At 42.9% G+C, this 27,197-nt stretch overlaps 3 protein-coding genes and 1 long non-coding RNA gene across 6 annotated transcripts; 3 read left to right on the top strand and 1 right to left on the bottom strand.

Moving 5' to 3' along the window:
- Window positions 1-1,478: 1,478 nt before the first annotated feature.
- LOC139567175 (uncharacterized) lies at window positions 1,479-5,674 on the top strand. 3 transcript variants are annotated; one of them, XR_011673243.1, is made up of 6 exons: window positions 1,479-1,702; window positions 2,799-2,846; window positions 3,189-3,300; window positions 3,443-3,524; window positions 3,703-4,049; window positions 5,473-5,674. It is a non-coding gene; the product is annotated as an uncharacterized lncRNA (long non-coding RNA). The 3 variants fall into 3 exon arrangements; XR_011673242.1 differs by having other exon boundaries at window positions 1,479-2,846; window positions 3,703-3,772; XR_011673241.1 differs by having other exon boundaries at window positions 1,479-2,846.
- Window positions 5,675-5,681: 7 nt separating this feature from the next.
- On the top strand, window positions 5,682-12,694 carry LOC139567171 (uncharacterized). Its single transcript, XM_071388672.1, has 7 exons — window positions 5,682-7,125; window positions 7,886-8,103; window positions 8,208-8,264; window positions 8,369-8,468; window positions 8,568-8,741; window positions 8,862-10,424; window positions 12,033-12,694. Exons 1-5 carry the CDS (start codon window positions 5,844-5,846, stop codon window positions 8,738-8,740), a joined length of 1,830 nt encoding a protein of 609 aa, XP_071244773.1. The 5' UTR covers window positions 5,682-5,843; the 3' UTR covers window position 8,741; window positions 8,862-10,424; window positions 12,033-12,694.
- LOC139567176 (axin interactor, dorsalization-associated protein-like) lies at window positions 12,144-21,265 on the top strand. The gene is made up of 8 exons (XM_071388678.1): window positions 12,144-12,332; window positions 17,342-17,396; window positions 17,505-17,568; window positions 17,812-17,915; window positions 18,978-19,100; window positions 19,308-19,430; window positions 19,587-19,704; window positions 19,898-21,265. Exons 1-8 carry the CDS (start codon window positions 12,144-12,146, stop codon window positions 19,992-19,994), a joined length of 873 nt encoding a protein of 290 aa, XP_071244779.1. The 3' UTR covers window positions 19,995-21,265.
- A 962-nt stretch (window positions 21,266-22,227) lies between these two features.
- Window positions 22,228-25,302, bottom strand: LOC139567174 (uncharacterized). The gene is made up of 4 exons (XM_071388676.1): window positions 24,958-25,302; window positions 24,806-24,852; window positions 23,435-23,783; window positions 22,228-23,278 (listed from the first exon to the last, which is right to left on the bottom strand). The coding sequence occupies exons 2-4, from the start codon at window positions 24,845-24,847 to the stop codon at window positions 23,022-23,024; spliced, it is 648 nt and encodes a 215-aa protein (XP_071244777.1). The 5' UTR covers window positions 24,848-24,852; window positions 24,958-25,302; the 3' UTR covers window positions 22,228-23,021.
- Between the last annotated feature and the right edge of the window lie 1,895 nt (window positions 25,303-27,197).

Raw genomic sequence — 27,197 nt, 5'->3', positions numbered from 1 at the left:
ACCCTTTTGATGACTATAATATCTTGTTGAACCATGAATTTGTCATTGTCTCTTTTAGAAGTACTAAACATGGTTTGCAAAAAATACACGTTTTTCTTCTTCTTTAATCATACTTTTAACCAGTACAAGTTAGTAACAATGGAAAATGGCAACAAACAAAAAAATGTTTGGCCATTTTTGTATGTACAGTGTAACAAATACACAGTGATGTATGTCCTTGTCAACAGATATCTGGAGGACTGTATACGGCTATATTTGTAATAAACTATACTGAACAAAAAAACGCAACATGTAAAAGGTTGGTCCCATGTTTCATGAGCTGAAGTTAAAGGTCCCGGGAAATGTTCTGTACGCCAAAAAAAAAAAAAGTGAGCATTTCTCCATTGCCAAGATAATCTATCCACATTGAAAGGTGCACCATATCAAGAAACTGATTAACTAGCATGATCATTACACAGGTGCACCTTTTGCTGGGGACAAAAGGCCACTAAAATGTGCATATTTGTCACAACACAATGCCACAGACGTCTGAAGTTCTGAGGGATTGTGCAATTGGTATGCGGACTGCAGGAATGTCAACCAGAGCTGCTGCCAGAGAATTGAATGTTCATTTCTCTACCATAAGTCGCTTCCAACTTCATTTTAGAGAATTTGGCAGTACATCCAACCGACAATTTTCCTGCCTGCTAGCCATTCAAAATGTAACGATTCCTTTTGGGTGTCAGGGAAAATGTATGGAGTAAAAAGTAAATTATTTTCCTTAGAAATGTAGTAAAGTAAAAGTTGTCAAAACTATAAATAGTAAAGTACAGATACCCCCCAAAACTACTTACATCTACCAATAGTATAATCCATCTCCCTGTATTATCTGCTTCATGACTCAATATATGAGCCTTAAAGTTGCCTTTTAAAATAGGGACACCTGCTGACCGATTAGTACCAAATGAAAACCAAATGTCATTCATATCATCACCATTGACACTTCCAAAACGCAGTATCTGTGCAACAGGCATGAGTTTCTTGAATGAAATAAGTCGGCACTCTTACCCTTACAATACAAAAATAAAGATCTCCTTTTCAAAAAATGACAGATTCCCCTGGCATTAATAGAAAAAAACAGAAATGGACATTTACTATCAAAGTGACTATATGAAGAATATTAAACTTGTATACGTTCACATGAATCGGGTTCTCATAAAAAGAAAAGGTCTTACTAGTTGCAAATAAAAACATACCTTTGCACCACGTAAGTGGTTGATCTAAATTATATATATTTATACAATTGCAAATAACATTGTACCATAGATTGGTAAAAACGAATAGCCATCAAGCTAACATTAAGTGTCAGTGCGAATTTCCCTGCCATAAAAAAAATATATATATAAAAAAAGTTTGGCTCACACAAACAATGCTCTTTCCTCAATAAATATCTAGTTTTATCAAATTAGCAAATAAAACTCAGTCCTGCACAACTCACTTGACAAGTCCAGCAGTCAACAAACTAGGCGACAGCGTGAATTTCCCTTCCATTAACAAAAGCCTTAGCTCCCGCAAAGTATGCCCTTTTCCCTTCCTTCCTTGCTCTCTCAATTATCGGCCACAGACGATTCAGAGCTTCTTTGTCAAATGGAAGCTGCTCCTTGGTTGGGGTATTCGGGTATGAATCGCATTCACCCCCCTTTTTTACACCGCAAGCATATGAGTGAGTTTCAACAATGCCTCTTTTCTCCTTAGAAGTTTCAACATTGATTATCTCAGCAACAGTTTGGTCATGTCCTGATTACATGCTACTAGCTATGAAGACGTTAGCAGGCTAATTTAACTACACACGCTGACACTTTTCGATAGCTAGCTTGTTCGTTGGAAATAGTCAAAAATATATGTCAAAGGTTTGATTAATTACAAAATTATTCATTGTATGGTTAGATATCATTTTTTGTGAAAAAAAAACAAATTGCAACTGCAGTCTAAAACTATAAACTTTGTGAGAAAACCCCAAAATTGTTCCTCAGCTAGAAATGTTACACCCTCTCATGTCGCAATCTTTACCATATCACTGATTTCATGGAGCTCTCCTGCTCATCATTTACTTCACAAAATCCCGCAAACGTGAAAGCGTCAGAAATAAACATTGCGAGATTGTACATATGTGTGAGTCAGAGATTTGAAAGCAGACGCTTTCATCCAAAACGATGTACAGTAATCCGTACATACATTTTACGTTTGGTTGGCCCAGGGAAATTAGAGTTTTTCGAGCTTTTCGAAGCAATTTTTGTATATCTTTCTTTGTAGTACTGTATGTATTCAATCATTTCGAATTGATCACTTCCCACTGGGTACATACATCAATTCAATGTTTATTCCACGTTGGTTCAACGTAATTTAATTGGAATTACATTGATATTGTGTCACAGTGAATTTTATAATCTGCAGTCAATTTAATTATGTTTTCATGTGCCATGATTCTGACATTTTACATATGATCCTCATAGGATTAGGCTACATAATTACAGTGGTGCAGTAAATGTAATCTCAATTCAATACGATGTGCATATACTGTACATATAGCCAATATAGCTATTAAACCCATGTTCAGTGACTGTAATCTGTGACGCAAGTGGCCTAATATGTTTGTGACGTTCCATGTAAACCACGGTATTGTTTAAAACTCGATTCTGATTGGCTTGCAGGTCATTCTACAGTGTAAATTATAAATGAAAACGTGCTTTTATAGCAGTGTTACAGATTCACAATACCGAGCGTGTCTCAACCCGTACCGCGCTTTTATCTACCTAAAGGTATCTTCACGCACGACTGGATAGGCCTTTTGGATACGCTTGTCCAAGGTAAGGATATGCATCAAGCTATAGCTACTTTTAATGTTTTAGTTCCGAATTTAAGTTACTCCAGTCAAGTGATTCATCGTAAAAGTTTGTTGTTTTGACTGAGCAGTCCAATGGCCAATAACATACATAGATTATGCATTAGGCAATGCACAAGTCAGTGTTTAGGTCAGAATATAAAGTTGCTACTTCCGTCAACTCTAGTTACTCAATTCAAGTGATTAATCGTAAAATTGAGTTGTTTTGACTGTCAAAACAAATAACTTTGATGGAATATTCAAAATTATAATGGCAATTATGAATCACAAATTCACAACATTACTTGCATTTCAATGATTCATCCAGGCCCAAGACATAAAGTTGCCTGAAAGCTGTGTAACAATCATTCCATTGCTGACCCATAGGATGGTAATCACGTACATGATTGGCTTAATCTAGAATCATGGATACCTTTCATGTGAGTACACACACCATATTTTTTTTTTTTTACATATCTCAGAAGGAAGATACCTCAATATCTGGAAGCACTGTCTCATGTACAATTGTTAATGCTATCTCTGAAATGTCTAACAAAATGTTGACTTGATCGTTTCATCAAGACCCTCTCATCACAAGTTGGAACTAGTGGTCAACATTGGGACAATGCAGCCATAAATAACATGGACCAATATTTTAATGGAGGTAAGCACTACACTTCTGATGGGTTTAAAGATTGTATTACATTATCTAAAAGTGAGAAAGTAAACCCCAGCTGTTATTCTTTTCACAGGGAAGGACAATCCCCATTATGCCATGAATGTTTCATTGCTGAACAACCATAGATATGTTTCCTCTAATTTGGCTCCCGTTCCTCCAACAGTGAGCAAGACCTGCCAGCAGAGCTCACTGGAGCAGGGAGACATCCCGTCATCCTTTTGGCACCTGACAAAGTACACTTTTTTTCTTCTAAATAACACTATAGTAACATCTTCTGCACAAAGTTACATTCCTAATAAGATTGGTGTTAAGTGAGAAAGAATCCTAAAGATGGTCCAATGGGCATGGTCTGAAGCCTCTCGTCATCTCAGTATGTTGAACCACCTGATTTCTTGCAGGCTTGAGATTCAGATCCTGCTGAACGATGTTAAGCATTCGATTAACCACATGCAGGGGACGCTGAACACCATGCAGGGGCAGTGTATTGAGTTGCAGACTGCCTTGTCTAAGGTAGTGTCAGATGAGTCTCAGATACAGAAGAATAAGTCTATGATGGTATGGTGATAATGATTGAGATGGTGATTATAATAATGATGACTAGCGGTACCCCACCCTACGGGCAGTAAATCATTGGATCTGATTAATTCAATTCAATGCAATTCAATCTTTGAGGACTGCAACCATAGAAATACAATTTATTTACACTAATAATAAGCTATTGTCAACTTCCCGTCTATGCTTATCTTGCTCATTGCTCACTGTCAATTGCTCACTGTTACCCTATGTGTGCAACTATTATTGATTTCTCACAGAAAAATAATTTGGTTTCAAATGTACCTGGGGCCATGTAAATAATTGTTAGGCTACTCATTTTGAATCCACCGGTGGCAACTTGTGTGACCATAAAAGTCTGTGTGCGATTGGGCACAGTAAAATTATTTGGTTACTGACCGGCCCTACATTATAGAAGGCCCTTCAAGTCGGAACTAGGAAATTCTGACATTTCTGACTCGCGAACTCGTTATGGAATGATGATTTCAAGTTTCCCACTTGTGAAGTATCAGAATCAACCAGTAGGAAGATCTACACTGATAACTTACATTCATTTTAACTCTGAGGTTCCAAGTTTCCGATGGCATGTTAATGCGTCAATAATTGCCATGGTAATTTTGAATGTTCAGTCAGTGAGCATTATGGGTAATTATCCTACATACTTACATCAAATACTTTATGATAGCATCATCTCCTGTAGTAACAGTGCCATTCCAAACACAATAAATGTGAAAATTAACAAAGATACAAAATATTGCTAAAGTGAAGAAAATCAGCTCAAAATTGTAGGAGGCAATGCCCCTGCAGCAGGGAGGCTTACGGTATTATAATATATTATAGATAACATTAATATAATTTGTGTATTTACAGTATCGTACACATACAAATGAAAGTATATGCTAGGGATTGATCTACACTGAGTGAACAAAACATTAAGAACACCTTCCTATTGAGTTGCCCTCCCCCTTGGTGGTGGACCATTGTTGATACTCAGGGAAAACTGTTGAGCGGGAAAAACCCAACAGCATGGCAGTTCTTGACACAAACCGGTGCGCCTGGCACCTACTACCATACTCTGTTCAAAGGGACTTAAATCTTTGGTCTTGCCCATTCACCCTCTGAATGACACACATACACAATCCATGTCTCAATTGTCTAAAAATCAATCTTTAACCTGCCTCCTCCCCTTCATCTACACTGAGAAGAAGATTTAACAATTAACATCAATAAGGGATTATAGCTTTCACCTGATTAGTCTATGTCACGGAAAGAGAAGGTGTTCTTAATGTTTAATACACTCAGTGTATGTATCAATGATGTTATAGATTCCAAGTGGTTGATTTTTTAGGGAATTACTATATTCTCTATATTATACCTGCAGATCATCACAGCAGCCGAAGTTGCTGTGCAGAGGGAGGAGATCCCCCGAGCATCAGGCCTCAACCCGTCACAGAGGGAGGGTATCCTCCAAACAGTCAGTGTCCCTGCACAGACGGAGGGGATCCTCCAAACAGCCAGTGTCCCTGCACAGAGGGAGGGGATCCTCCAAACAGCCAGTGTCCCTGTACAGAGGGAGGGGATTCTCTCCGAGCATCATGCCTCATCCCTGCACAGAGGAAGGGGATCCTCCAAACAGCCAGTGTCCCTGTACAGAGGGAGGGGATTCTCTCAGCACCTAGCATCACTGCGCAGAAGAAGAAGATCCTCAGAGCATCAGGCCTCATCCTTGCACAAAAGGAGTTGATCCTCCTGATGGCCAGTGTCACTGCGCAGAGGAAGGGAATCGTCCCAATGGCCAGCGTCCCTGCGCACAGGGAGGGGATTGTCCCAAAGGCAAGTGTCTCTGCTGAGAGGAATGGGATCCTCCAAACAGCCAGTGTACCTGCACAGAGGGAGGGGGTTCTCCCAGCAGCTAGCATCACTGTGCAGAGGGAGGAGATCCTCCGAGCATCAGGTCTCATCCCGTCACAGAGGGAGGGTATCCTCCAAACAGTCAGTGTCCCTGCACAGAGGGAGGGGATCCTCCAAACAGCCAGTGTCCCTGTACAGAGGGAGGGGATTCTCTCAGCAGCTAGCATCACTGCACAGAGGGAGGAGATCCTCCGAGCATCAGGCCTCATCCCTGCACAGAGGGAGGGGATCCTCCAAACAGCCAGTGTCCCTGTACAGAGGGAGGGGATTCTCTCAGCAGCTAGCATCACTGCACAGAGGGAGGAGATCCTCCGAGCATCAGGCCTCATCCCTGCACAGAGGGAGGGGATCCTCCAAACAGCCAGTGTCCCTGCACAGAGGGAGGGGATCCTCCAAACAGCCAGTGTCCCTGCACAGAGGGAGGGGGTTCTCTCAGCACCTAGCATCATTGCGCAGAGGGAGGAGATGTTCCGAGCATCAGGCCTCATCCCGTCACAGAGGGAAGGGATTCTTCCAGAATCTTCTATCACTGCGCAGAAGAAGAAGATCCTCAGAGCATCAGGCCTCATCCCTGCACAAAAGGAGTTGATCCTCCTGATGGCCAGTGTCACTGCGCAGAGGAAGGGAATCGTCCCAATGGCCAGCGTCCCTGCGCACAGGGAGGGGATTGTCCTAAAGGCAAGTGTCTCTGCTGACAGGGAGGGGATCCTCCAAACAGCCAGTGTCCCTGTACAGAGGGAGGGGGTTCTCTCAAAGGCAAGTGTCTCTGCTGAGAGGGAGGGGATCCTCCAAACAGCCAGTGTCCCTGTACAGAGGGAGGGGATTCTCTCAGCACCTAGCATCACTGCGCAGAGGGAGGAGATCCTCCGAGCATCAGGCCTCATCCCTGCACAGAGGGAGTTGATCCTCCTGAAGGCCAGCGTCCCTGCGCACAGGGAGTGGATTGTCCCAAAGGCTAGTGTCCCTGCAGAGAGAGAGGAGATCTTCCTCACAACCAGTGTCCCTGTGAAGAATGGACACAATCATCCACAACCACCTCCCATCATCCCCATGGTGGCACCACTGTGGAAATGGGATGGTGGAGCGTGTACTCCACCTGTGGATTTCTATTCCAAGAGAAGAGGTCACTTAAACTTACCTAATTAGTAAAGAAATTACCATTGTGATAGTGTGAGAATTAGCTGTTATAATTTAAATGTATGCCTCATGTGAGTGTATATCTGTAATACTTTCATGCATTTTCTACATAAAACAGGTTTAGCTCCATTTTACTTTGACATTTTAGTCATTTAGCAGACGCTCTTATCCAGAGCGACTTACAGTAGTGAGTGTATACATTTTCATACTCCAGTGAATCTCTCCAGGATTTCGCATGGATTTTTTTGATATTTGAGGATAAATATGCTAGATTTTGCAGCAACAATTATGACATTTTGCATAGCAATATGCAATTGTTTTGTCCAATTAGTTGCAAAAATGCGCTGACAAGGGAAAAAACTGTGTTGACGTGTGGCTTGATTGAACCATATTATGCAGTAAATGTGCGGTGATTGGTTGAAATTGCGAGCCCTCTTTTTGTACTGTGGTAATGGGTCAGTTCTATGCGATAATATTGTGATGATGTGACTATTTTATGCAGAAATAGTTTGGTGATTGGTCAAATTTGTAAGCCCTCTCATAATATGAGCTGAATTGTTGATTTTGCAACCAAAACAATGCGATCGCAGAGTCCTGGAGTAACCTCCCAGTAATCCCTGTGACTGCGTGTAGGTTAAGATTGGGTTGTAACAGAGTATCAGAGCCAGACGTTTCTACCTGTCAGCTAGTAGTTGTTCTGTATGGTGACATGAGCAGAGTGGCCTGACTTCTCCCACTTATTACAGATGTCCGACTTAGATATGTTGAGCATCCTGCAATGATGTCCATCACCAAGCCGGAACACTCCGAGGCCAACCCTCAGTGCCAGACTGGCAGCCGGCCGGTGGCTGAGCCCGAGACCCCTGCTGTTCACAATAACAGTGGAGGCTGGCTCAGCTGGGTTTTTGGGAGTGGAAGAGCTAATAAGAAGGAGGTTCATCTACCTGAGGACAAAGACAGATCTGTAAGGAACTGGTTCTTAACACTATATTCTATGTAGAGACAATTGAGTGGATTAAAACAAAACTATTGTGGCTTGCTTCACATTGCTAATATCTTCTTCCTCAGATTGTCTGGGATCCAACTCTGCACAGAGGGGTTAACAAAACTGAGCCCAAGGCTGAGGTACACACTTAAATTCAATGAAATTAAAAACAGTGAACAACCATTGTATTTCAACTGTGATAATATTACTAACAATTTGGAAAATGTGTTGATGTGTTTTAAAGAACAAGTGTGTACCACCACCTCCACCGATGGGGACATATGGATATCAGGGGAACACTGGCAGTGTCCCCAAAGGAGTGAATCCTTACTCTATGAAAGCAGGTGAATATTGCTTTAGAATTCATGTGGTTTAACCAAGACTGTGTCAGCCGATCATAGATGTCCCTGGTGGTCTCCTGCTAACAGCTTTCCCACTACCAGCAGGTCTATGGGGCAGCAGATACCCTACAATGAATTACAATGATGAGACCAACTCAAAGCCTCCAAGCCATGGGCCTAGACTGCTTCCTAGACAGCTCTCTGGCTTGCTCCGTCCTTCACACGTTGACCTCATGGCACCAATGGTTGTGCCACCTGACACTCTACCCTACTGAGGTATGACTCTGGAAAATCCTTCCAAATTGTATCCATTCATCATTAACTGAGATTTTTCTTTAACATAGCAAGTGGCTGAAATAGCAAGCATGTTAACTATTTTTTATTTTTGTCCAACAGGCCATTTGCCCAGAGTGGATTTGCCATACATAGATTTTTTCAGCATTAAAAATCTTCAGCATAAAAAAGTATTAAAAGATGATCTTTTAATTAAATCTCTCCTTTGTGTCCTCATGTTCACATTAATTTGATGTGTTCTATCATCCTTTCCAATGCTTATTGCTTCTGCATTGCTTTACAGACAAGTATATATTATACACATATATTTTATTTTAGACATTACAAAAACATATTTTTGTGCATTTTGGATTTCCTACATTTACTTACTGTACAGACAAGTATATTTTATACATATATTTTTTTTTTAACTACATTTTTTTATATATTCCATAGACAGAAAGAAATATATTTAGATGCATTTTGAATTCCTAAATGTCAATATTTTATTTTCTGTGTCACGTGTTTATGCCCATTTATGTACCTCCTGTGTATGTTACCCTTCCAATGAGCTTATCATATAAACTACAACGCAAAAAGTATGGTTTACTTCACTTTTTATCATGTTAGCACAGGTAACAGCCGTTTACAGTCTTTCTTTAGTTTTTCATTCTTACTCTTCCCAATTCAATTAAACTATATTTCTTTATTTCCCATGGGCTTCACCAGAGTACCCTCTAGTGGCTGGAATACAACTGTATTAAGCCCCTTACAACACCCCCCTGCAAAAACGAAATGTTGTCCCAGTTGCAGCCTAGTATCTGTCTTGTTTTGCACACTTTGTACAAAATAATAAAATGCAGTACTACAGGATATTTCTTAACGTAGCTCTTTATTAGCTAGCTATAACTGGCATGTTCACGTATCGCCAACCAGCATCAAACTGACCATGACCTAACCATTTGGGTATAATATGGCGTTAAAATGCATCCAATTAAGGGCCTCCCGGGTGGCGCAGTGGTCTAGAGCACTGAGAGTCTGGGTTCGCGCCCAGGCTCTGTCGCAGCCGGCCGCGACCGGGAGGTCCGTGGGGCGACGCACAATTGGCTTAGCGTCGTCCGGGCTAGGGAGGGTTTGGCCGGTAGGGATATCCTTGTCTCATCGCGCTCCAGCGACTCCTGTGGCGGGCCGAGGGGGGCGGGTGCACGGTGTTTCCTCCGACACATTGGTGCGGCTGGCTTCCGGGTTGGAGGCGCGCTGTGTTAAGAAGCAGTGCGGCTTGGTTGGGTTGTGCTTCGGAGGACGCATGACTTTCGACCTTCGTCTCTCCCGAGCCCGTACGGGAGTTGTAGCGATGAGACAAGATAGTAATTACTAGCGATTGGATACCACGAAAATTGGGGAGAAAAGGGGATAAAATTTAAAAATAAAAATGCATCCAATTATAATTCAGTATGTTTACACATATGGATATTACAGTATCCAAACTGATATGCCATTTTTAGTTGTTTTTTTTAAACAGCGGGACACCACCCTCACCTTCGACCAGCTGTTGGACCTGTCCATTCGGCTGGATAACCTGCTGGCTACCCAAAGACGTCCAGACCTCTGCGACCATCTGGTCAGTGCCGGGTTTGTTCCTCTGGGGGTCGAGGCAGCAGGCAGGGCACTCTGGCGTCACATCAGGTGAGCCGGCACCATTCTCACCCAGAGCCCTCTGTTGCACACATGTTTTTGTATGTTACTTTTCCTGAGTTTTCCCCGCATTCCCAGCATAAAGCGCTCGTCGATTCAGGCGCGGCTGGGAATTTTATAGACAGATAATTTGCCCATAGTTTAGGGATCCCCATTGTTCCAGTGGCTATGCCCTTCCCAGTTCACGCCTTAGTCGACCATTATGGTCAGGGTTGATTAGGGAGGCCACCGTTTCCGCTCAGTCTCTTCCTCATTGACTCTCTTGCGTTTCCCGTGGTACTAGATCTACCCTGGTTAGCCTGTCATGACCCCACTGTTTCATGGCAACGGAGGGCTCTCGCGGGGTGGTCACGAGAGTACTCGGGGAGGTGTCTAGGGGTTTCCATTGGTGCTACTACAGTGGAAACTCCAGACCAGGTCTCCACCGTGCGCATTCCCCCCGAATATTCCGATTTGGCTCTTGCCTTCTCCAAAAAGAAGGCGACTCAATTACCACCCCATCGTCGTAGGGATTGTGCGATAAATCTCCTAGTAGACGCTGCACTTCCCAGGAGTCACGTGTATCCTCTGTCACAGGCGGAGACGGCGGCTATGGAAACATTTGTCTCCGAATATCTGCATCAGGGGTACATTCGGTCCTCCACTTGACCCGCCTCCTCAAGTTTATTTTTTGTGAAGAAGAAGGAGGGAGGTCTGCGCCCGTGTATTGCCTATCGAGCCCTAAACCAGATCACTGTGAAGTACAGTTACCCACTACCTCTCATAGCCACAGCGATTGAGTCAATGCACGGGGCGCGCTTCTTCACCAAACTAGATCTCAGGAGCGCTTACAACAAAAAACACGGCGATCCTGGTCGTTGTGGATCGGTTCTCTAAGTCCTGCCGTCTTATCCCGTTGCCCGGTCTCCCTACGGCCCTACCGACTGCGGAAACTCTGTTCACCCACGTCTTCCGGCACTACGGGGTGCCCGAGGACATTGTTTCTGATCGGGGTCCCCAGTTCACATCCCGAGTGTGGAAGGCATTTATGGAACGTCTGGGGGTCTCGGTCAGCCTGACCTCGGGGTATCACCCGGAGAGTAATGGGCAGGTGGAGAGAGTGAACCAGGAGGTGGGTAGGTTTCTGCGGTCGTTTTGCCAGGACCGGCCAGGGGAGTGGGCGAGATACGTCCCCTGGGCTGAAATGGCCCAGAACTCATTCCGCCACTCCTCCACCAACATGTCACCGTTTCACTGCATGTTGGGCTACCAGCCGGTCTTGGCACCGTGGCATCAGAGCTAGACCGAGGCTCCAGCGGTGGAGGAGTGGGTGCAGCGCTCTAAGGAGACCTGGAGGGCCGTCCAGGAATCACTAAGACAGGCGAGTGGACGGCAGAAGAGGAGCGCTGACCGTCACCGCAGTGAGGCCCCCGTGTTCGCACCGGGGGACAGGGTCTGGCTCTCGACCCGAAACCTGCCCCTCCGCCTGCCCTGCCGAAAGCTGGGTCCGCAGTGTGTGGGGCCATTCAAAGTCCTGAGGAGGATAAACGAGGTGTGTTATCGATTACTACTTCCTTCGTATTATCGTATTAACCTCTCGTTTCATGTGTCTCTCCTCAGGCCGGTGGTAGCTGGTCCCCTGCAGGACGGTGAGGTTCCGGAGGTCCCTCCGCCCCCTCTGGACATCGAGGGGTCCCCGGCGTACACAATACGGGCCATTCTGGACTCAAGATGCCGGGTGAGGGGCCTGCAGTACCTCGTGGACTGGGAGGGGTACGGGCCGGAGGAGAGGTGCTGGGTCCCGGTGGGGGACATATTGGATCCATCTATGCTGAGGGAATTCCATCGCCTCCATTCGGATCGCCCAGCGCCTCGCCCTCCGGGTCGTCCTCGAGGCCGGTGTCGGCGGGGGGAGGGGGGGTACTGTCACGAATATCACCGAAGGTGGCTCCTCTTCCCGTTCGGGTGGCGCTCGGCGGTCGTCGTCGCCGGTCTACTAGCTGCTACCGATCCCTTTTTCCCTTTTTGCTTTGTTGGGTCTAATTGGTTTCACCTGTTCCTTGTTTGGGGTTTTGGGTTGGGGTTATTTAAGTTCAGTTAGCCCGCCTGTGTTCGTGTGGGATTGTTTTGCTGTATTTGGTATAGGAGTGTTTCTGTTTTTTGGATTGTCCGCTGTACAGCGTATGTGCCTGTGTAGTACATTATTTTGGAGTGTTTTACGCCTGTGTTCGGCGTCACCCTCTTTGTGCGCGGTTATTGTAAGGAATAAAGTGTTTTTTTCCAAACCCTCTGCTCTCTGCACCTGACTCCACACCCATCACTCTACGCATCGTTACATTACCAACATTATTCTAGGGAAGTGAGGCACTGAGCCTACCAAAGATTTTGTGCCTGAGCCTCATTTACATTCTCTATTTTACCATTTTGTTTAATTTCACTTTGTTGTCACTAGCAATAGATTGTATAGCTGTGTCACAGTCCCCTTTAAAACTAAATCCATTTTACAATGGCTGTACTTGAACTCAACATGATTGAGTTGCATAGAAAAGTAGCAGATTCAACATCCTTTTGACTATCTGGAGATATGCCAACACAATCAGTGCTTGTTTACAGTTTGGTGATTTACAAAAACAAAAGTGTTTGGGGTTTCTTGTGCTGTGTGACACATTCTTCACCATATTTACCTTTCACTGCATTTCTCCTCCCCCCTCTGTGTTTGGTGTTTTTGTATCAGTTAGTTTAGTCTGACTGTTGCACCGACTTAAATTTGTGCTGTCATCCTCATCTCCTATTTCATTACATATGGGTGACGGCCCAACGGATTGGTCAACTCAACCTATTCCTCAATCTGATTAACTAAACTGAGGCTAAACTGAGGCTGAGGCTGATTAACAAAACCTCCATTCTTGTCCCACATATTCCTAAGATTTTTGACACCATGTTTAGTGACAATTGGTTTTCCAATTGGCCATTGCAAGATTTTGTCAACTTCCTCACAAAATTGGAAATCACATTTTTCATTATGCTGCATAATGGAATGTATTGCCATTGAAGTATGATGACAATCCCAAAATGCATTTTTGTCCGTCCCCCCCTACACACAGACAATTTGAGTCTTAACTTTCTGATCGTTCACAACATCCATGCCACCCCCATACAATTTATGCTTCAGATTTGGTGGTTCAAGAGCCTTATTTTAATTTACCATCTGTTGTGTCAAATTATTCTTATCTATGCATTTATCAGTACGGTCAACTCCACAGTTAACGCTTATCACCCCAGACAACAGCGTCACTATCAGTACAGTCAACTCCTACTTTAGCACTAGGTCCACCCTTTACCAGTTCTTCCACCAACACCAGATCTCTGCAACAAATCCCTTCCCTAATTTATTATATTTTATTCCTGTATATTGTTGTTAAATCATTATTATATAGGTTAGATCTATGGATAGTATAGCCTATAATTGTCTGTGAAACAGGTAGGCCTACCTCTTATTTCTTAAATAGGCTCGAACACAAAGCCCTCTTGTTATAAAGTCAAATTAAAATAAAGACCCTAGTGAGTAATCCCAACCCCACTTTATTTCAGCATCTAGAATAGTTGTTTCTATTTAAGCCAATATGTAATTTATAGGCCTATAGTGCAGGGCTAGGCAACCATGGGCCTGGAGTGCCGCAGACCCTTCATGTTTTTGATTTACCAACCTGGAACAGCGGGTGTGTTGAATTTAGGCAATCACTGAACTGATCAATTAGCTCAGTTGGTCAGGTGTGGTGCCTAGTTGGAACAAAATCCTGTAGTACCTGCTGCGCTCCAGGAACAGAGTTGCCTATCCCAGCTATAGAGCCCCAAAGTGGCGGTGTCATAATACCCGAACAGGGAAATGGTTCTAATCGTTTTTCCACCATTCATTTTTCCCCTTAAGGAATTTTAGAAACACTTAAGGGCTGTGTTTTGTATAGGCTTACCCTGGCATGACGTTTTGATAACCATTTAAATCACTCTTGGACAAGGTGACTTTCAAAAATCTATTCGGGTCTATTTACTCTCAGATTCTAAAATGCTAATTAGCATCAAAGTAGACACGCAAGACTACAAATCCCTGCAAGCTCCTGCACGTCATCTCTAGTTGACCTTTACAAACAGGTATATTGTGTCAATTTAAAACTTGCACAAAACAGTTCACAGAATTGTCAATTTAAAGAAATGTATTCATTACTACATTTTCCTAACATTAGATATAGTTAATCAAGAGATTCTTACCTTTGTCTTGATTCGGCAGTCTCATCCAGATCATTCATGGCATTTTTAGTTCTTTATGATAGCCACATTAGCAGCTAATTAGCAGTTAATATTTAGGGGTAAATACAAGCAAATATATTGATAAGTCAGCTTGTCCTGGACCTAGAGAGATTTACACGGTTATCAAAACGTCACTCAAAAGTAAGCCTACACGAAACACAGACCTTATTTTAAGTGTTTCTATAATCCAGTAAGGGAAAAACGATTGGAACAATTTATTTTATGGGTATGACTCATATTGTGGTACTCTATAGTGTATTGTACTGGGGGCTATGGACTGGGTGGAGTAGAAAGTGTTGCCATAGACCTCAGTCCCCCATAAAATAACACCATATATAGATTCTACAGACCCTAGTGAGTAATCCCAACACCACTTTTACTTTGCCACCTAGAATAGTTTTTTCCCTATAAACCAATATGTATTTCATATACAGTGTATTGCATTGGAGGCATTTATTTGACCTTGGAACATATGTTGAACCCCAAATTGAATGCAAATATTACTTAAATATGAAGAACTGTGAGTCATGGATGATCTGTAGTCAGAACTGAGGGCGCCTGGAGAAGAACAGGGCGAAAATGAGTCTTCAGATGACGATGAATCAATCAACAGAAAACGAATCAAGAACCCAAACCTTCCCCTGGAGCCTCCTTTATTTAAAGGTCATTTATAAAATGGAGTGTGTAGAAGAATATGTGAACCCTTGAGTAAGCTAAACCAGCTAGTTAGCTAGTTCAATCTGCTGTTTACTGACAAGTACTACATACACTATATATACACAAAAGTATGTTGACACCCCTTCAAATTAGTAGATTCGGCTATTTCAGCCACACCTGTTGATGACAAGTGTATAAAATCGAGTACACAGCCATGCAATCTCCATAGACAACCATTGGCAGTAGAATGGCCTTACTGAAGAGCTCAGTGACTTTCAACGTGGCACCACCATAGGATGCCACCTTTCCAACAAGTCAGTTAGTCAAGTTTCTGCCCTGCTAGAGCTGCCAACTGTAAGTGCTGTTATTGTGAAGTGGAAACATATTGGAGCAAAAACGTCTCAGCTGTGAAGTGGTAGCCCACAAGCTCACAGACAACTGCCGAGTGCTGAAGCGTATAGCTCGTAGAAATCATCCTCAGTTGCAACACTCACTACCGAGTTCCAAACGGCCTCTGAAAGCAACTTCAGCACAAGAACTGTTCGTCGGAAGCTTCAGGTGCAGGTGTACACATACCTTTGGTCATGTAGTGTATGTTAATGCCCGATTTGTTGTTTTCATCTATACATACGATGCTCTTATTTACCAGTAGCAATGTCTGTTGTTTCATTAGAGACACCCCGTGAGACTGTCTTTCATAAGACCACAAGGAACTGGACTCCTGATCCATCCCTGTAGTACAATTGATAACTATTGCTATAAATGCTAAAAATCCAATCTTACTGAAACTTATATCACTTTTGGCCTATCCCTCTGTACTGGTATGTCTCTACTACTTTCACCACTCCTCCCCTTAACCCATCTTCCTCTCCTTTCTTCACTGCCTCAGCATATCACAATGTCTGCACTACCCTGGAAACCTCAACCTACCTCTCCTGCATGGGACAATTCTGATCCCCAGCTCCATGGGCACCCGCACAATTAACACATTCCACTACTTTCCCCAATACTCCACATTCCTTCGTCTCATGCCCTTCTGCACGTCCCACTCAGGTAACATACACATAAAGATTTATAATATTGTATATGGACATCTCTCAACTTTTTTTTCTCCCTACCTCTCTCTCGCTCTTCCTCTGTGTCTGTAAATATCTCCCTCTCTGTGTCTGTCTGGTTGGTCTCTGGGGAGGAGGCTTTCAAGTTTGTACGTCTGGACGGCTCTATAAGAAAGAAGAGAAAGGTACCCCAGAATGACCCACCCGTCAGCCTGTTGAACAAGCAGCTTTCATTAAAAACTGGAGGGAAGCTTGGCCTTACGCAACTTTGTGGCAACTTACGCACTACCCTCTGTAGTGCCTTGCGGTCGGAGGCCGAGCTGTAAGGCAGTGATGCAACCAGTCAGGATGCTCTCGATAATGCAGCTGTCAAAACTTTTCAGGATCTGAGGAACCATGCCGAATCTTTTCAGTCTCCTGAAGGGGAATAGGTTTTGTCGCGAATATCTTGGTGTGCTTGGACCATGTTAGTTTGTTGGTGATGTGGACACCAAGGAGCTTGAAGCTCTCAACCTGCACCACTACAGCCCCGTCGATGAGAATGGGGGTGTGTTCGGTCCTCCTTTTCCTGTAGTCCACATTCATCTCCTTTGTCTTGAGTATTCATCTAATTAAGTGTGTATGTGAACATGTTCCGGCTCGCCAGCCAATTATCATATTGATAAAAATCCAGTGTCTGTGTTATGACTAAAGTATGATGTTACACTCATTCTGTTTTTTTATGATTTCTAATTCTTAACCTTCTATAATATGCATTTAATTCTGTAACACAACCTTATCAGTGAATCACATGAAGATTTTGTCAGAGTTGTCAGATGTTCCAAGGCTGTGACAATTGGCTCCAAAATCTATTCATGTCTTCAGCAAATTCTTGAACATTTCAACATTTTTCATCTTCTTTTGCTCCTTTAGTGCACTCAATCTCAGGAGGAGTTCAAGTTGGAAGATCTGAAGAAACGTGAAATCAGTATGTATACTAGGAAGAATATGATTTCGTCAACATCTGAATGCTTTATTCATCAGTAGTTGAATGTTTTGGCAATGTAATGTGTTAATTGTGCTTTTCTCTCAACAGTTATCAAGAGTATTTTGACGTATAACAAAGATTTTCCTTTTGATGTGCAGCCAGTGCCCTTGAGGTAAATGAAGATCGATGAACCATCACAATGCAGGCCACTTATTGTCGTACCCAATGTAAATACAGAGTTTTTTGTTTAAGTACACAATAATCAGAACAAATCAGAGCAAATTATGGAGTAAAGCAAACGGTATTACTAAAAATTCAACAATGGCTTCCCCATCTGAATGATCTAATCTCCTAACATCATGCTGAGCCTGTAAATATTCAACAAGTAATCTAATGAATGAAATCTTACATTCAGGAGAATCCTTGCCCCAGGGGAGGAGGAGAACTTGGAGGTGGAAGAAGAGGAGGATGCTGCTACAGGAGCAGGCTCCCCAGAGTCCTTTCCCAACAGAGTACCAGGTAAGTACTCACAAAGTACTTGCAAAGTACTCAACAAATACTGTGTTTTATTTGTAATCTATGGTGTATATAGAGCATTCATAATCATTGGTCTTTATTCTGAATCTGTTGACTGTGTCATTTTGCCATTGTTATCTTTTTTTGCTTTGTGGCCCTGTTTTGAGTGCCTTTGTGATTGCTGTCTCCTCTGTTCCCTGTCTCTCTGCATGGCTTCGTCGCTCTGTCCTCACTGCCTGCTCCATTCACAGTTTTGCAAGGTATGGTTTGGTTGAGAAGTAAGGGGCTAGCATGGGTCTGAATGGGTCTATGTCTTTTTATAGTTTTGTCGTAGCATGAATATGATTTCCTACTAATGGACAGTGTGTTATTATCAAAAACCCTATCCTACTACTACTAGATAGCTTTAGTTGTTGAATCTACTTTACAATGTATTTTTTTTATAAGCATTCACCAAAACGTGTATGTCATCTTAGCCTTATCTGTTAGTCAGTCTACAACTTCTTCTGCTGCCTATTATTGTATAAGTAAAATACTGCTGACAGTAATGACTTGAACAAGGATCTGTAAGTATAGACACTGGTTACGTCCCAAATGACACCCGATTCCCTATGCAGTGCAATATGGGCCCTGGTCAAAAGTAGTGCAGTATAGTAGTGAACTTGTCCCCCTTGCCCATTTTAAACATGTATTGTAGGATTTTTATTTTTGTTTTGCTTGTAACTGCTTCGGGTAATGCAAGTTCTTGTGCTGTTAGGGGAATAACCTATGTGTAAATGTAACAATCTGCTGCTGTATTTTTTTGTGTGATCGTTTTGTGTAGTTTCTTAATCATTGTACATAAACTGTATGTGTAAACATGTATACGCAGGGCCCAGCTGTAAAAGAGACCTTGGTCTCAGTCTGTGTTCCTTGTTGAAATCAAGGTATAATAATATAGGGAGTAGGGTTCCATTTGGGACGGTACCATTATCTTGATTTCAGCTGCATTAGTTCTGGGAACGTGGGAATGTTTTCTGCAATTATTGTATCTTTAGAAAGTTACAGCTTTCATGTCTCCAACAGGTACATTGTTGCCACGGTTACCCTCAGAGCCCAGGATGTCGCTGCTCACAATAAAGATTGACAAGATTGGGCTGAAAGATGCTGGGCAATGCATTGATCCCTACATGACAGTTAGTGTGAAAGGTACTAAATGTAGGCTACATTGTTTACATTGCTGAGATGAGTTGCTTACCTTCACATCTGAAATGGTAAGGTCTGAAACAGTGATAATCTAGAAAAATGTTAAAATAATTATCTCTGTTGAGTTGACACTTGACAGTACATTTTTATAAATATAATTTATTCCTGCAGAACAGCCCAAGTGAATCTGAACATTTTGTTTCCCAACAGATTTGAGTGGCATTGATTTGAACCCAGTGCAAGACACACCTGTGGCAACCCGAAAGGAGGACACATACATTCACTTCAGCGTAGACATTGAGATCCAGAGACATATCGAGAGACTACCAAAAGGTAGTCAAACGTTCTATTTCTACTGAATTAGTAGTGGGGCCTCTATTTAGCCAGTATCATGTAATATTAAGCTAATACAGTGTCAGTTTATGTTCAAATCCTTGCAGAGGGATTGGGCAGACAATCGTTAATCCTGAATCCTTGTTCATGTTCCAGGGACAGCTATTTTCTTTGAGTTCAAGCACTATAAACCCAAGAAGGGGTTTACCAGTACAAAATGTTTTGCCTTCATGGAAATGGATGAGATCAAACCTGGTCCCATTCTGATCGAGTTGTGACACATTTTGTGTTTTCCAGATTAACTTTCCAGATTAATTTTAAGATGAAAATAAATGACATTTGATAACTATTTATTTTGAGAATCTCAGATTTTAGCTATTTTTCTGGGGGGGGGGGGGGTTCTGGTTCAGTCTGCCCTTTGAATATACCGTTTGAATTAATCACTTATTTATGCTATCGGATGTCAGGTACAAGAAGCCTACTGACTTCAAGAGGAAGACGCTCCAGCTCCTGACCAAGAAGCCACTCTATCTCCACCTCCACCAAACGTTGCACAAAGATTAATAACCGAGGTCACAGAGTAGAGCACATCAAGAAAGCAGAAGCGCCACAGAATTCCACTGTAGTCATCAGACATCCAGCAAAGTTTGGTGTACCGACTCCCTATCCGCCTCCACTCACATCAACAATACTAAACCCAGCAGGCCCAAATGCCACAACCTCAACTCTGTGATAGGACGGCCCTGGATGACACATATTAACTACAGCGGTGACAACACACTACTGTATAATGCTGCTTCGTAACCAAGTGGGAGCTGGGAATTTACAAGTTGTGAAGTCGTAAATACCAGTTGGATGCATTCACGTGATTTGAACTTGTTGAGAAAAGATAATTTGGCTAACGGCCAACAAGCTGCCTAAACCATAAACTTAAAGCTACAAAATGCAGTATTTGACCCCTCTGGTGCCAATTAGCGATCACTTTTTTTCTCCTCTCTGCATGACGCTCAATGGAAAAGAAGAGTTGAGTTAGCAATTGGTACTGTATGTCAAACAACCAGCCTCGTCTTTAGTCTTCCTCTGCCTTTCCCTTTGGGGATGAAAGAGGATCAACATGGTCATAGGTGCTCAAGCGATCTATTGATGATGTCATATCCTGGTGCTGTCACTGCCACAGTGAAAATATATAACTGCCCTGTTCATTTACTTACATCCTTATCCCTGATCTGGCGTTATTTAATAGGTAAAAGTAATATATTGGGATATTTGCTTTAATCTATCACATTAGATGCGTGATTACTTCAAGGATGGGAGGAAGGATGCATTCTTTTAGCATTCAAAAAGGATTCTGAGATGCTATGATGTCATCCTGTTATAAAGGGAGTTGAAAAGGATGCTGCATGTAACTGAAGTTGACTTTTACCTTTGTTTTGAATGCTGTTCCCATCAAGGCCACACTGGCTAACCACTATTAAAACATTGTCTCCTTTTTATATTTTTTTTTTGTAATGGCACTAACTGAATACACTTATGGTGCTTTCAAGAGAACCGGGAACTCTGAAAAAAATTTGGTCAAATCATGACGTCAGTGATCATCGGGTTGGAAAGTCAGAGCTCTAGAAAGGTGCCAGAGTTCCCGACGTGGAATTCCGAGTTGGATGACTCAAAAGATTTCTCCCAGTCGGAGCTTGTTTTTTTCAGAGGTCCCAGTTGTCTTGAACACACTGAAGTCGGCGATTTCTGAGTTCCCAGATGTTTTGCTCACGGCATTAAGAGACACTAATCAGTGACAATTTACACTGCTTTCATTTTTAATAAACAAAATGCTGTTTGAATAGTGGTCCTTCTTTACACTTAATAAAGGAGCGAAACCTAACATGTCAAATGTTCACTGGGCTTGTTTGACATTGCAGGTGACTGCTGACTGATATACAAATGACCTTGCATCATAAAATAAACGACTCATTATTCGTAGATCAGTTAGTCATAATGAATCACATATTTGATTCTCACTAACATAGCCACTGCCGCGTAAGACTAGTGAAGGCTTTGCAGGAGTGCCCATAGTAATTACCAGAATTACCCACTTAAATCAGGAATAAACAGATGGGTATTACTGTAGCAGTTATTGTTAGCATGTACAAAGAGAGCAAATTCAAGTGTTGGGTGTCGACAGAAAATCCACTTAGTCATCATGATTAACCTTCAGTAACTCCATTTATGGTGTCACATACTGTAGAAATGTACAATGTCAATTCAGACCTGGAACAATGTGGAAAACGTGATGACAAACCCTGTTCAGTCTACCTGCACTGTTACTGTTACTAGAGCAGGGTTTCGCAAACTCGGTCGTGCCCCCCCCCGGTGCACATTTTGGTTTTTGCCCTCGCACAACACAGCTGATTCAAATAATCTAAACTTGATGAGTTGATTAATAGAATCAACTGTAGTGCTAGGGCAAAAGGACTGAGTTTGGGAAATCCTGGACTATAGCATAAGACTCATCAATCCCTTGTATGCCCTTACTTTTCCCTGTGTCATTCACTCAGAACCACTTTCAGTGTACAGTATGTTGGTGACAGGCAGAGCAGAGCCCCACTACACAGTCATTTGACAGCCTCGATAACAGTGTACATCATAACATTACAGATATGCCAATAATCACTCAAGTGTTTTGGTAGCGCTAAATATTGTCGGTGGCTACAAAGAAACGTTCTGGGACCTACAGAGAGTAAAACATTTCTAACCAAAGCATGCAATGATATACATTTAATGCAAATAGTCTTTAGTCAAGTGCAACATTTTTTTGTTATTTTCTTTTTATTGAAAATAAATAGATACATGTGATGCATCCCTGATGTAACATAAGAACAAAAAAAGAAACAAATGTGAAGGTCATATGACAGGTGTTCAGTTAGTGGGTGATTACTGGCTTTTCACATGTAATACAGCTACCCATACAAAACAAAATGCACTGTCAGACATTTCCTTTCAAACTAAAATGGATCACAAAAGTTGTCATATGCTTCATATGAACAATAGACAACTGCAGTACCTTTTACCAGTTTTATTAATAAAATATCCTAAGAACAGCAAATACATCTTTGACTTTCAACTTACACAACTTTCCTTTTCAGTTCATTCTGAAGAGAGTTTGGGGAAGAGTTAAGATAATATGGTACTTCTGAAATGATCGATCAAGCAAACCAAAAGCTTGGGGTCCATTTATTTTGAATAATTTCCACAGGAAACCATGATAACATTGTGAAATTAATACAAAATCAACATAATACCCTTTCAAAAACGTAAAATCCTCAGTCATTCAATAGAAATGTTATTGCACAATAGGACTTGCAGAGTAACAAGCCTCAGTTCTACTCCTCTTCAAGTCATTATTACATTTCAGACACGAAACATAAGACATTGATTTTCTGATGCTTTAATAGGAACACTAACTTTTTAGATACTTCTGTTGTTTGCAAGTATATCATATGATATTTATTTTCAGCCTATTAAAAACAAAAAGGAAAAAATAAAGAGATGAATCGTGGTTGATTAAATGTAGCCAGGTCGTTAACGGTTGGTAGGTGTCTAAGGCTCTGCCATGGCAGAGCTGACTGAGTCCTGGGGGGCAGCTGTTGCCTGCTGGGAGCTGTAGTCTTGCCCCTGGCCCTGGGGGCCAGCGCCGGGCTGGGGGCCCACTGAAGAGTCATGGCCATGTGGGACCTGTGGCTGCACAGGGAAGTCTTTGGGGCCGACATGAGGGAATGGGGCCACCCCAGGGGGCAGGTGTCGGAGTGGGATGGAGTGATCAAGTGGTCCATAGTGCACGTAGGTATGTGGGGGTCCTATGGGTCGGGCCATAGGAGGGTAGAAGGAAAAATGAACATACAAATATAACACTGTAGTACCAACATAACAATAGCATTGCTAACCACAACTGAAATACTAATAGCAAAGACTCAACTTGAGATAAAAGCTGGCGGACAGAATTCACCACCTACCGAATGGAGGAGGCACCGGTCCATAGTGAGAAGGTGGAGGAAGGTACCGGTTGTGTGGGGAAGAGGGACCGTAAGCACCAGGAGGTGGAGGCCGATGTCCGGGTGGTATCGTGGGACTAGGCAGGTGTCCGTTAGGCGGTGGGGGTCCAGGAGGCATCATGCCTGAGTGTCCGTTGTCTGGTCGGTACACGGGAGGCATGAAGGGTGGGGGAGGAGGGATGTGGTGGGGTCCGGGAAGAGGACGGTGGCAGAGTCCGGAGGGATGGCTGATGACTGGTCTGAGGCTTGAGTCGAGGGGGGAGCTGATGGGAGAGACCAGCAGGGAGCCAGGACCCTGAGGTCGAGAGTTCTGGAGGAACACAAAAAAATATTAAAACAAAGAATAGCAATAGGTCCATTGTGCTTGTAGCCCTGCTGCTGGCACCAACAATGAGAGACCCTTTCATCTGATTCAAACAGTTTCGTTAGGTTAGAACAAAACAAACAATTATGCACTGGTGAGAAAGACAACAATATCCCACAATAATAAGTCAAGTTACACAGTCCCACAAGAATCACACGACCAAGTTCCACACACTGATTCAGAATCAGGACCGTTTCCACAAAGCATTAACCTCAAACACACACAGCTTTAAATGATAACACATTTGAGATATCCATCATGTAGTTGTGCTGAAGTTATGGCTTTGTAGAACAGTGTCACCAATTCATTCAATGGGGGTCAGAGGGAGGGTGTTGTAATATAGGGAAAATATAAAAGGAGCTTACAGACGGGCCACGGGAAGCGGCAAAGGTCTTCAGACTTCAATGGGAGTAGGGCGGCAAAACGCAAGCAGTTTCGCAAGTGGCGCCATTCGTGGTACTCACTCCAGTGAGCGGCGGCGCTGGCTCTACGCTCAAGGCTTCAAAATATGCATGGTTGACCAATGAGCAGAGTTCTTCTCGCCAACCAACCAACCAACCAACGTTTTAATCACAACCGCCGAGCTGACAACAACCGGGACCGCTGGCATCTACACACGGTAGGCAGAAATGTTCAGTTTACCGCAGCCGTCAGTAAGCGCCTTAAAACAAGCAACCACGCATGTCAGAATCCAGCCAGCAATGTTAAGTCTGACAACCCTGTGACGCCACTACCCAGCTGACTGCCACTCCAGCCACTGATCCACAGCTGGGGTAAGCATGCTCACACACACATCCGCATCCCTGCCACCGCTGCCTCGAACATAATACTCAGTGCCTCTGGGTTCTCTGTGGAGGCCTGGGCCTCAGCCTGTGACTCTAGTGGAGCGGTCTGTTTAGTGCAAACACACCCACATGATGGAGGAACGGGGGGGAGAGATGCACATTGTCTCAAATTGACAAACTTACCGAGCTGCCCAGATTGCTTGGTGAGGATGTACGTGGGGCCATGGTGTCTGTGGAGGAACAAAGGGAAGAATGATTAGAGGAGATATAGGATAAGGGCTCGATTAGGGAATAATACCACATCAACCCTCATTGACAAAAAATACAATCCCTACCAGGTCTAGCAGCCACTGGGTGTTTGTGGTACGGAGAGTAATGGCGGCCGTGAGGGTCAGAGTGAGGTCGTGGTCCTGTTGGACAATAAATACACGGTGATACATCAACGTAAAACACTGCAATATTCTCAAATCTTCTAGAATGCTAACCTTGGCTCTCCTGGTTGTCATTAGGCACCTGACTCTAGACCACGTTACTGGTTCATGCTACCATCTATTTATAGCAAAGTCTGGTCTATTTGCAGTCTGAGGAAAATGTTTGGTCATGTCATGGTAGGATATTATACTTCCAGAACTAGAAGTACCAGTATCAGAATATTTGAGATTCTTCAAAGAAGCCACCCTTTGCCTTGATGACAGCTTTGCACACTTTTGGCATTCTCTCAACCAGCTTCATGAGGTAGTCACCTGGAATGCATTTCAATTAACTGGTGTGCCTTGTTAATAGTTACATTTGTGGAATTTCTTTGCTTCTTAATGCGTTTGAGCCAATCAGTTGTGTTGTGACAAGGTAGGGGTGGTATAAAGAAGATGATATTTTACCAAATAGGGCTAAGTCCATATTATGGCAAGAACAGCTCAAAGAAGCAAAAAGAAACGACAGTCCGTTACTTTTAAGACATGAAGATCAGTCAATCTGGAAAATTTCAAGAACTTTTAAAGTTTCTTTAAGTGCAGTCACAAAAACCATCAAGCGCTATGATAAAACTGGCTCTCATATGAAACGCCACAGGAACGACCAAGAGTTACCTCTGCTGCAGAGGATAAGTTCATTAGAGTTACCAGCCCAAATAAATGCTTCAAAGTTCAAGTAACAGACACATCTCAACATCAACTGTTCAGAGGAGACCACGTGAATCAGGCCTTCATGGTTGAATTGCTGCAAAGAAACCACTACTAAAAGGACCCCCATAAGAAGAGACTTGCTTGGGCCAATAAACAAGAGCAATGGAGATGAGACTGATGGAAATCTGCCCTTTGGTCTGAAGAGTACAAGTTTGAGAGTTTTGGTTCCAACCTTCGTGGCTTTCTGAGACGCAGAGTAGGTGAACGAATGATCTCCATATGTGTGGTTCCCACCGTGGAGCATGGAGGGGGTGTGGTGTGAAGGTGCTTTGCTGGTGACACTGTGATTTATTTAGAATTCAAGGGACACTTAACCAGCATGGCTACCACAGCATTCTGCAGTGATACGCCATCCCATCTGGTTTGCGCTTAGTGGGACTATAATTTGTTTTTCAACAGGACAATGACCCAACACACATCCAGGCTGTGTGAGGGTTATTTGACCAAGGAGAGTGATGAGTGCTGCATCAGATGGCCTGGCCTCCACAATCACCCGACCTCAACCCAATTGAGATGGTTTGGGATGAGTTGGACCCCAGAGTGTAGGAAAAGCAGCAAACAAGAGCACAGCATGTGGGAACTCCTTCAAGACTGTTGGAAAAGCATTTCAGGTGAAGCTGGTTGAGAGAATGCCAAGAGTGTGCAAAGCTGTCATCAAGTCAAAGGGAGGCTACTTTAAAGAATCTCAAATATATTTTGATTTTTTAACACTTTTGGTTATTACATGATTCAATATGTGTTGATTCATAGTTTTGATGTCTTCACTATGATTCTACAATGTAGAAAATAGTAAAAATAAAGAAAAACCCTAGAATGAGTAGGTGTGTCCAAACTTCTGACTGGTACTGTGTGTATGTGTATATACAGTTGAAGTCGGAAGTTTACATACAGTTAGGTTGGAGTCATTAAAACTAGTTTTTCAACCACTCCACAAATTTCTTGTTTACAAACTATTACATTTTTACATTTTACATTTAAGTCATTTAGCAGACGCTCTTATCCAGAGCGACTTACAAATTGGTGCATTCACCTTATGATATCCAGTGGAACAACCACTTTACAATAGTGCATCTAACTCTTTTAAGGGGGGGGGGTTAGAAGGATTACTTTATCCTATCCTAGGTATTCCTTAAAGAGGTGGGGTTTCCCCCCCCCCCTCCTCGTTCCCTTTTCTCTCCTTCTCCCCGTACATCACAGGTGACCATCATCATTCCCCAATCAGTCATCAATCAGAGCGCTAATCAGCAGACACCTGGCTCGCTTATTCGCCTTACTGATATCCAGTCCGCTTGACAATTTACACTGCTTTCATTTTTAATAAACAAAATGCTGTTTGAATAGTGGTCCTTCTTTACACTTACTAAAGGAGCGAAACCTAACATGTCAAATTTTCA

The sequence above is a fragment of the Salvelinus alpinus genome, unplaced genomic scaffold (assembly GCF_045679555.1).
Source record: "Salvelinus alpinus unplaced genomic scaffold, SLU_Salpinus.1 scaffold_61, whole genome shotgun sequence".
Classification (NCBI taxonomy): Eukaryota; Metazoa; Chordata; class Actinopteri; order Salmoniformes; family Salmonidae; genus Salvelinus; species Salvelinus alpinus.
This window is presented reverse-complemented; position numbering and strand designations above follow the sequence as displayed.